Source organism: Artemia franciscana, unplaced genomic scaffold (assembly GCF_032884065.1).
Source record: "Artemia franciscana unplaced genomic scaffold, ASM3288406v1 Scaffold_4197, whole genome shotgun sequence".
Lineage (NCBI taxonomy): Eukaryota > Metazoa > Arthropoda > Branchiopoda > Anostraca > Artemiidae > Artemia > Artemia franciscana.
The window spans coordinates 11,843-23,518 of NW_027064721.1; the positions used below are offsets into that span (position 1 = coordinate 11,843).

The 11,676-nt window shown below is 34.3% G+C and overlaps 1 protein-coding gene across 1 annotated transcript; it reads right to left on the bottom strand.

The window, feature by feature from the left end:
* Positions 1 to 1,175: 1,175 nt before the first annotated feature.
* LOC136043265 (uncharacterized) lies at positions 1,176 to 4,417 on the bottom strand. The gene is made up of 2 exons (XM_065728196.1): positions 4,232 to 4,417; positions 1,176 to 1,425 (listed from the first exon to the last, which is right to left on the bottom strand). The coding sequence occupies exons 1-2, from the start codon at positions 4,409 to 4,411 to the stop codon at positions 1,225 to 1,227; spliced, it is 381 nt and encodes a 126-aa protein (XP_065584268.1). The 5' UTR covers positions 4,412 to 4,417; the 3' UTR covers positions 1,176 to 1,224.
* Positions 4,418 to 11,676: the final 7,259 nt, after the last annotated feature.

Genomic DNA, 11,676 nt, shown 5'->3' on the forward strand with positions numbered 1-11,676 from the left:
CAGCTGGGAAAGGCAATTGTTAAACAGAACACATGTGATTCCCAACTGACACTATTTTTTTTTATTCTAAAATGCTTTCAGTAAAGCGCTTGTCAAATTATAGTAAGGAGTGAGTGGGACGTTTTTCCTTCATGTGTAGGGCAATTTCTTGTCGTTTTAGGTTTTAACGTACTGTTTACAATCATTAAAATAGCTTCCTTCTTTTCTTGTTATAGTTGTTTCATACTTCTATTTTTGCCCTTTCTTTGTCTGTTTTGTTTTCTAGTTTCGTTCAATGATTCACTCATTGTGTTGTTTTTAATTTATGAAAAATGACCTTAATTAATGATGTTTTGATAAGATTAACTGAAAATAATAATAATTCTAAAGAATTTTCAGTCGATAGTATTTTGGCGTTCTTTGGCAATTGCCTTGCACCACAAAATGGCTAAAATTCTCATCCTGGCCTGGCCTGGCATGCTATTTAAAACAAAAACACTAGAACGTTGAATTTCTATTCGAACAAGAAATCGAGATTCTACAACCACTGGGGCAATAAAGTCACTCCGACAAAAATATATATAGATAAAAAGATATATAGATAGATAGATGGCCTCCGTAACCATTCTTTTCGAAAAATAAGAAAAACTGCTTTTAATACATCAAGACTGGAAACCTCTGCTGCTTTTCTCAGATATACTGAATTTGCTGGTTATGTTTTTGGCCACCCCTCCTTTTGGGAGGGGTTTCCCACTTTTCCAAAACATAGGCATATTCCTTTACGCTAATATTTTTAAATATTCTTAATAAATTTTTAATATTTGGAATCAAAATGAAAAGCAGATTCTTTCTATGTACAAATTGTTACAAAATTTTCTTTTTTAGTTTCGGTGACTACTAGCATTATTTTATGTTCGACTTCTCCTACGTTTTCTTTAATTGGCCAGTTTTTGTATTTTTAAAGAAATTAGAGTCTTGTAAAATTACATATTTGTTCGCAAATAGCAAATAAATCATAACAGAACAACCTATAAGCGAAAATTCAAACCTAAGAACCTAAAAACAAATCAACCAGCCTACCAGCAGGCTTACGTCAGACTATATCATAACATGCATCATTTTATAATTTATAATATAGAGTATATAAATAAATGAAAGAAACCGCAAGCCTAAGGCATAAAGCACAAATCGATCTAAAACCCCACCCCTGGATCTAAAGCAAAATTGTTTGTTTAATATTTTTGCTTACCTTCTGGCAACAGAGATTGCAAGCTCATAGCCCTTCATATTTACCAACTGGGCAACAGTTTCTTGGGCTGAGGACGGTACATTAGGGTTCAGAGCTTGTCTCTCCATTAACTGAAGTAGGCTAAGTTGGGCAACAGTAAGATCGTATTCCTTTTTCAAGTCTGAAAGCTCATAAACTTCAATTGTAAACTCTTCATCCTGAGAGAATAAAAATAGAATGAAAGCAAGAAAGAAAAAGTGAGTGATTGAGGGATAGAGGGGGGGGGGGTTATTCACGTTTTTTTTTAATTTGTAGCTTTATCCCTCCAAAATGAATTTCTTCGGAAGCAACTAACCACTCAGCGAAATCCACGTTTTCTCGTTTTGCTAAATACTGGCAACTATCAAATGATTTTCATATGTTTTTAATTAACTTCGTTAATGAGGGTCAAATCATGCAATCAACTACCCTCTTTCTGTCTTTGAATTTAACTAAAATTTTGTATAGGTTTTGCCTTCCGTGGAGAGTTACTCCGTTCAGCTTTCGCTCAGCCATTAAAGCTTCTCCTAATGCTTTCTTGTGGTTTTCCACCTAGGCTTTTGTCGACTTAGCCACTGAATCCTGGAAGGCTTCTAGCAACGACTACAAGACTGTTTGTTCCACAAATGAACGAAAAACAAATGTGAATTTCTGTTTGGAACTGAACCGGTAAACAAAAACCAGAATATAAAAAAAGTGGATTTTTGTTCGGAAGTAAACCCGAAAACAGAAATTAGAACGAAGAATAAAAAGTGAATCTCTGTTTGGAATTGAATATGTAGACAGAAATCAGAAAAGTAAAATAAAAAAAGTTGATTTCTCTTTAGGAGTTAAACTATAAACAGAAATCAGAATTTAAAAAAAGTGGATTTCTGTTCGGAAGTAAACCCAAAAACAGAAACTAGAACGAAAAACAAAAGTGAATTTCTTTTCTGAACTGAACCCCTAAACAGAAATCAGAAAAATAAAAAAAAAGAAATGGATTTCTGTTCGGAAGTAAATCCTTAAACAGAAAGGAGGAAAGAAAACATAAAAAGAGATTTCTTGAAGCGATGTCCTGAAGGCAAACCACACAAGCGCCGACCAAAACGTCACTATTGCCATCCTAACTCAACGTCACATGCAACAGAGGAATGCAGGGGAGGTAAACGAAAAACCAAAGAGCCAAAAAGGGAAAGGGTATATGCAGCTGATCTGATGGAAAAGCTATCAAAACCCAAGTCAGGATATGTTATAAAGGCTCGCTGCGATGGTCAAATACTACCTTTAATGATCGACTCATTAAAGCTGGGTCAAGAGAGTTTACCACCATCCCTGGGGAAACTTTGAAATGCGTAACGACGGAGGGCCACAAAATAGAATGCTCCGTCAGGCTTCTGACGATACAGCTTATGAAACACAAAAGAATAATCCTTGATGTACTGACTGAAACAGGGATCTGCCCCACATTACCCCAAAAAATTCTGCTGGAAATTTTTTTTACGAGATTCGAAGAAAAGGTGCTTCCGATTAACGTCCAGGTAGAGCTCAAGCCAGGCAGAGATCATCAAGAAATCATAGTGGTCTCAGCTTAGAACCAGAGCTCCATAAAGGGCTGACTGTGGTTCTGCATGATTCTGAGCCCTGCGATATGTCATCAGTGAAAAAACCACAAGATGTTTTAGCTCGGGACAAACGATCCCTCAGACAGAGATCACTAGTCTGCCTCATTTTCTGCCACAGATCAATCTAACCCCAACAACAAGGGACTAATTTTAGAAACCAGATCTGGAGCACTTTCTCAGCTCCAAGAAGACGATTCAACCTTGAATTTTGAGAGGGAGAAAGCATCGTAGGAATTCAATGGCTCTCTTCCTCAGCAGTTTTTATTCCAAGGCGGGATTTATTATTGACTTTGGACTGATCAACAAAATTTAATTATCCATATATATAAGTACCGTTACTTTTAGTTTTGATGTGATTTTTATCTTCATTTCGGCTTGTTTTCGATTTCAATTATTCTTTGACAGTAATTTCTGATCATTTAAATTTGGATTATTATAGGACTTTTTTCTTGTTCATCTCAAGTTTTAAACTGGCTGGTTATTTTTAATTATTTAACTCAATAAGTGTGTAACGTACATTCCCATCTGGCTGTGATGGTTGATGTCACATCGTTCTTTAGCAAACATTCACCATAATTGACATAGTTTCCTCACGCCTGGCAGAATTTCGCCACGCTTGGCACAATTCCACTACTCTTGGTACAGTTCGAACAGTTCCACCACGCTTGGCATGCGCAATCCAGTGTACAGGATTTCTGAGAGTGAATAGCCCCTCAATATTCCACCCTTTTCTCTTGATAGTTTACTTATTCATGTGCAAGCTGTTTACTTTAATTGTTGCATGTTGATGGGGGCATGTGCAACGGGTTATGAGCCTTTAGACTCCGGTTCTGAAATGCTTCTTTTCGAAGAAATTTTATGATAGAAACGACGATTCGTCTTCTTATTTACTAATCAGGATTAGACGGGGAGTATGAAAACACATACCATACAAGTTCACATATTGATAAGAAAGCATACGCACAATCCAACGCACAAGGACACGCACACACACACATTCGATCAACATTTATATACTTTTTGTGCGATGAAAGCTGCACCAGACTTATTTCCGCAGGAATTCTTTCGGGAACAGTGCTGGGGGAGGGAGTAAACGATAAAAAATTAAAAGACCACGTCAATTAAACTAAACATATCAGATATAATAGCAAAGTTCGTTAATATTAATTTTTTTGTGTTAAGGGTTCTTTTCCAAAGTTGAAATAGGATGGCATAAAAACTTCATAGATTTCAATCACTCTCCCCCTACGGTCATCCCAAAAAAAAGTTAAAAACACTCTACTTAAAAAAAATCAAAACAAATCAAAAAGTGTTACCAAACTTGTCTAAACTTATGAGATGTCAAGGACCAAACACAAGAGAAAGAAAGCAATGATTATACCTCGACATTCCTCTCATGACCCAAAATGCCTTTTCTGAGGTCTGGTCTTTCAACCCAAGCATTTGAGGCATGTACCAACTCCAAGCAAGTCTTCGTGAACAATAAGCCCTGCACTCTTTGACTGAGGCTACGACTATTGGCTTCAGTCTCTGTTTTAAGTCGATATGCTTGTTCATACATAACATTAGAAGCTATAAGAAAATAACAATTATCAATATACAAATATCTCCAAGAAAATGTAAGAACTAGTAATAAAAGACATAAAACATAGCAAAAACGAAGATAAATATATATTTTTAAAATATAAGAATTAATAAAAATAAACACTTTTATAAATGATGTATACATTTATGCAAGCAGAGCAATAATAATAAAATATATAATATACTGCAATAATACTCTCATTTTTTAGATAAAAAGGTAAAAGAAAAAATAAATAATATATACTAGAGTAGGAAAATTATAAGAAAATTGGATAGCAATGTAAAATCATAAGGTCGAAAAGTCGGGTTTTTCAACTCAACGATTTGAGGTGTGAACCATGTCAAAGCAAGCTGTTAGTAACGTATAGATATACCGTCTTTAAATCCTTTAGAAAAGGAGAAGAACACCAGATCTCATAAACTTGTTCAACGATTGGAGATTACGGCAAGAATATTGGTTACAGTAATTCAAGTAACTATTTTTAAGAAATAGGTGATAGTACACAAAAAAGGTTTTTGTTTTTGAAGCATAGAAGATACAACAAAACTGATTTTGAGAGTAAAAGCTCTATTTCCTAACTAACAATGTGAGTGAGAAGAGAGTACATTTTGGAAAAAAGCGAGTTGATACACAACTTGTTGAAAACAAGTTGAGAACCAACATATGAGAGAAGCTGATTAAACTAATCGATTGTTTTGGCTTGGTTTGAGGGTACAAGTTGTAAATCCAAGCGGCGAAGAAAAAATTTCACTAACACCTTTTGAATCAGCACAGATAATTTACTGAATCAAAACTTAGAGAATTTATTATCTATTTCATTTACCTGGCCTACAATTAGACCATACGCAATCAGGTCCATGTAACTCTTCCACAACAGTTAGATTGGAAGCATTTTATTTATGGCCCAATCTGTTTGACACTTTTTTTTACCCATTGTCTTAGAATTTTAAGAATTCCTTCTATAAACCATGGAAGATGTAATATATAAATACAATAAGCACAAAAGGCCAAAAGTGAAAATTACGGTAAACATAAAAAAAATGATCTTAAGTAGATAAAATCCTTGAAGGTGATAAAATCTGAAGCGGATATAATGATCAATGATAATCTGAAACTTATATAAAGAAGCTGATATAAAGGATCTGAATCTGATATGTATGATCTAAGCATAAAAGTTTAGTGGTTTCAATATGTATTTCAAACTGTGTGTCATTTATTTTTCCAACAATCGACAGCAACACAACAATAAAAATGTATGGCAGAAGATTAATCATGGTTTGAAAATAAAAGTGATAAAACCAATCATCCTTCTCAAATCCTTAAAACAGTTTGGGTGTCGTTTGTGTTTTATTGAAAACGACATATATTTTGGACAGTATGGCTTTATTTTTCAAGAAATCAACAAAAAATAAGAAACAATCAGATTACCATAATAATCAAAATGACTGAAAAGAACTAATAGAAGCGAACTTATTGTTGGATAGAAGGTTGCACTAATTCCTGAAAATTCCAGAAATTCTTGATTTTTCTGTGTTACAACTGTTCAACATGTTATTATATTTGGTTTTCAATAAAGCGTAAATGGCCTTTAAATGATTTAGGGCGGAAGCAAGACTCTTTTAAATTTCTGGTCGTTTCAAGTTTGACTTGATTATTCATTTTGATTTCTGCTAGTTTTAGGATGTGTTAATTCATCTATAGCTGTAACTGTTATCTTGACGTTAGATATCATTATTAATTTTAATTTATGTTAAAATTAAGTTTCATACATTCATTGATGGTAATAGCCACCAGTTTCAAGTTTGAATTATTACAGTCCTTTATTTTTGCTCGTCTTGTCTGCTTGCGTTTACTCGTCTTGTAATTTAATATGGCTCTCTACTTTTCTTTGATAAACTGCTCTTTAAAAAAAAACGATCTTTTAGTTTAAATTCGTTCGCTTTTAATCAACATAGTTTTATCGTTGGTTAACATTAAGAATATTTGAAAAATTTTCAGATTTTCTGCTTAAGAATCAAAATATTGGATTGTAATTTAAATGTTAGACAAAATTTGACATTTCAGTCATAGTTTTCGATCAACAGTAGCTTTGTATAACACATTTGTGATAATGGATTTACTAGCATATTTTAGATAGATCAGTCTCATTTAATTTTGGGCAATGCCATACCAAGGCATTTCTATGATCATGATGCCCTCCTCAAAATATTTAAATTTTGCAAGTAAAAATTTTACCTGAAGCACACACCTGAAGGGAGTATGCTTCAAGTAAGCTTCAAAGGCCATTAGTTTGGGGTATCTTTTTTCGATCTTCCTGCAGGCATATTTTATACTTATTGTATAAATAATATAAATATACTTATTTATTCCTCAATTTTTTCCTCAATTGAGGCTCTCTTCGCCCTGAAGTTTTAATTGAGGTGTTCACAAGGCTTGACAACTGAAATCAGATTGGCACAAAAAAAAAAAAAAATCCAATTTTTCTGGCTAATAGTGGATAAAACCACGTTTTTCTTCCGAAATTCATTGTTCTCGTTAAGGTTAATCTGAATATTCTAGTTGCTGTGAAAATTTCAGACCAATCGGAGAAAAAGGTTGTCTAATCTATTTTTGAAACATTTCACGAATTAATACCACCCACTTTTCTTAAAAATAATTTTTTTTCTTAGGTTTGTATGTCCCAGCATCCTTCATCAGTACGTTATTAACTGATGGGGGATAGACCATATTTGGGCCTATTTTGGGCGTCACAAATCGATCGAACATTTTTTTTCTTAATATAGCCGTGTCTTAATTACCCTTCGTTGTTTTTTTTAACTCACTTCGTTTTAGCTGCATGTCATGTAAGAAAAACAAGACAGTCAGAGAAAAAAAAAACTTGTTGACATAGTTTCAGGCGTAACATGTAGATGAAATCAATATTCAAAATACTCAGCTTTCATTCAAGTCTATCTAGCCGTGGAAGTTGTATACCTATCTGAGGCGAACACAATTTTGGAGGTCACAGACTAATGCATCCAACATTAGTTTCGAATCTATTTTCATTGCAACAACCTACCTGGCGAAGAAACTTGCGATTGTCATTTCAAAGCTTATTGCAGAGACGAAAGAATATGACTTAGTCTTTTTGTGTATCTCAAATTATTTAGCATTTTAGCCGGGAACAATCAAAACCACTCAAAGTGAAGTAGCTAGGTTATATAAAAATAAGGGTTTTACAAAATAATTTTGAGGCCACTCTCGAGTTTTAATGTTTATTTCTGTCCATAAGAGTTATTTTAATTCATCTAACTAGTTCACGTAAACAGATTCAAAGTTCAATTTAGGCAAACTATTCAAATGTTTTAAGTAGAAAGGAGGCATACATTTTTTTCATTACATCTGTATAAACACAAAACATGAAGACTTCTTGCCCCCCCCCCTAATGCTCCAAAGTTTCAGCTCAATCCTCACCTGTCGTTCCCAATATTTCAGATTTACCAGTTTGATAACAAGAAAACATATTTTCTTTATATCTACCTCTGTCCAAGATTCAAGGTTTACTTGGTCCTACAAATCCCATTGAAAATTTAACTCAATTCCCAAACTGTTCTGGAGATATTACAGATGCGGCACGTTAAAAACGGTTAACATGGTTTCTCTTGTTCTAAAAACAGCTTCACTGCAAATAGATTTTAGTCCAATAGGGGCTAATAGAGCTCAAAATTTAAATAGATTCGACACCAGATCTTTAAATCCTTTCCCTTACATTCCTTCAAAATTTTCAGCTTGATCCCAAAAGCCCTAAGGATAAAGCAGATACGATATTTTCATCAGGCAGCAATACATAGTTTGTCTTGGTTTAGTACAATGCTAGTTAACCATGAATAGATCACGAGTCTCAGAAAGGGTTATAGTGCAAAAAAGCTAGGTGAATCGAAAAAATCCCTTCTCCCCCTGCTCCTTCTCAATAAGTATAAATTTCAGGCTAACTTGGTCCATATAAAATTCCCTGAAAGCCTTAACATGATATCTCAGGCCATTTCAGAAATATTGCTCATACGATAAGTTCATAGCTTCGTACCCAATAGTGTCTTTGGATTTACCTCGCTACAAAGTTGTAATTCCCAATGAAGATTCTAGTGCAAAGGCCATGAGATGTTTTGGAAACCATAAATTTAGCCACTCCCTCCTCCAGCACAAAATTTGAAGTCCTCTCCTCCTCCTCCCTTCACTACCTGAAATTGGAGCTACATTTCTAAAGCTGGTCTTAAGATATTGCAAATAAAGTTATTGTTACAGGTTAAATACGCATAGTGTTTTTAGATTTACCTCTGGCCCCTTCATCAAGTCAAAATTTGAGATTTATTTGACTCCACAGAACCTCCCAAAGTTTCGACTCAATTTCCCGAACCGATCTTGAGATTACCTGTACCCCCTTTTGTTAACCCTGGTATACAAATTTAGACAGTAAAATCATTCCCTATCTCAACCGTTAGACAAAAACGGACCGAGATGCAAATGCCCCGGAGAACCTTGAAATAAGAAGAAATTTAAGAGACGTTAGATTTTTTTCACGGGTAGGCAAGTCAGATTTCTCTTAAACACAAAATTTGGCTTCGCCTTTGTAACAATAAGTTTTAAAGAATCTAATTTTAAATTAATTTATTCTAATACATATAATATACAGAAATTGGTTATTAGTAGTGTAATGTTATTATTAGATGATTTAGAAATTACAAGTTGATTTCAAAGTTGGTTTCGAAGTCACAAGTTGCTTTCAAAGGCATTTTGAGAATGTTTCTGCAAAAATACGTGTTCCAGGGCAATGTACACTGGACCGCTGATGGCAGATTAAATGGGAAGAGAAAGAACTGTCTGTAAGCGCCGATAATGTAGTAGCTAAAAAAATACTGAGTTTGATTATACTGTATAAACTTATATACAATGACCTAGGTAAGCTTAATTTCTTCCACTTTATATTACTACTTCACTGTAAATACTTTCGAATCTCACAAGGACTTAGATTACCAAAATTTTAGTAAATTCTAGGCAAAACCTAATTAATCCTTCGCTGTTCTCTCCCCAAAGTTTAAATTGGAAGACCTAATACCTCCCCCACTCAAAAAAAGAAACTCCATGGAAGTTGTAACTTGATCTCCCAAGCCTTTTTTAAGATAGTGCAGATACACTATTTTGATAGCCTGACAACGCTCTGAACATTCTAGAGTTTCTGAACAAAAAATAATATCTCCGAACTTAGATCCAATATCATTGGGCATCCAGAAGGAGGGGTAGCACAAAAGGGTAAGTGAGGAAGGCTGGTTGCTCTTGCATTACTTTTGGCCTACATAAAAGGTGTTAGAACGTTGAATGTCCGATCGAATGAGCCCCTTACCAACATTAGGATATGACTTGGAAAAAGTAATAAAATAAATAATTACAGAAGTGATTTTTTTTTTCTTTTATTTTCACTTTAAATCCCAATAGACATGAAATTTCATATGTCGCAAACAAAAAAATCAGTTTCCTATGAGGTATGGCCCAGAAACCTAAAATCGAACGTAGAAGCAGGTCAAGAGAATTAATAGATAAAGAACAACCAGATCATAAGGATATATAAAGATCGAGATTAGACAGCAACCCAAAAATACAAACAAAAGACCAACCAGACCAAAATTTGTCAATTTTTTTTTACAGATTTCTCCCCTATTTTTAGATTGATTTATACCAATAATGATCTTCTAGATTTTATACTGTTCCTCGTTTAAACCACCCAACATAAGTAATAAAAAGCAACACCAAAATTTTTTTTTTCGCTATTTAGATGTGCACTATTTCTTGACTTTCTTTTTTTAGTCTCTTCTGTTGCTTATACCCTAACTTCTTTTTTGTCTTCCACCAACTGACCTTTTTCCAAGGCTCTGACCCCTTTATAAGTTGTGTTCGTAGTGCTGGTCTTAACGAAAATACTTATCTTGCCCTGTCAGGCTCGTGCTAAAAAGGGAACCAGCCAGTAAAACATCATATTTTTCTCACAGAACTGCGTTTTCTGTGGATTCATAACCATTTACAACTAGAATGTTCATCTCCCAAAGAATTATAGTCATTGATTCTAAATAAATTCACAATCTCCACCCCAAACCTGACAAATAAGCAAGCAATATTTTCAACTAAAGAAAGTTTTGAAGCAACCACCAAACCAGCTTGGCAATAATTATTGGGTTCATCCCTAGAAGATCTTAGAATTTCCTTTGTAGGGTAAGAAAATCCCTAAGCTTGAATCAGTTTCTAGCATCAATATCTAATGAACATTCACTTTACCTCTTTCGATTAAAAACACGTCCACAAGTCTTATATAAACGATTTATCCGTCTGAAGTGCCATTTCTGATGCAATTAACCCCCAAGCAAATTTTTGCGACTATGAAGGGATAGTGGGTATGAAGAGGGGACAGTCCTCATCCCCCTTTTGAATGGTATAAATTCTGCTCATTTTGGGGTTTAATCTTTCTCTTTACCTTTATAAGAACAGCCTAGACCAGGAATATTTCCATCAGCCAAAACGGATGAAATATCAATTTCATCCGTTTTCCAATGTGTCCATAAAGTTTTTATTGTACTCCTCTCTATAATAAATACCTCCCCCCCTCCAAAAAAACAACAACAAAAAATAAATGACCTGGTTATGTTCCTGTGGATTATATATAAATTTTCACCTCCGTCCTACCCTCGTTATTGCTTTAGAACTAATTCTGTTTTTATCTGAAGCTCAACAAGATTTAATCTGATTTAATCTTGTCTGTTCTCTGATACGCCTGCCAAATTTCATCGTCCTAGCTTATCTGGAAGTGCCCATGCGGAAAACCCTCTTCCCGAGGGGGTATTTTTCGGAGGAATATATCTGCAGAAGGGGTATCTTACCATGTGGAGCTGTTTCTGGGGGGAGGGGCTGTAAACGCCTAGAGACAAAAAAAGAAGAATCTAAGCTGTCACAAATGTCTGTTACATACAAATAAAACAAAGGCAAAATAATTTAGGAATAACAAATGAAAACTATTACGTTTTATTCCTTAATATGAACTGAAGCCAAGACTAAATTTTTCTAAGCCTTCTTAACACAACAATTCATAATTGGAAGAAATCTTTTAGTTTAGAAAAAATGAAAAAGTAATACTTTAGCGCAGAGCCAAAGGTTAAGGTGACAGTATAATCTCATATGTATGCTAATTTTCATTTATTTATAATTTTTATGTAGCTCTT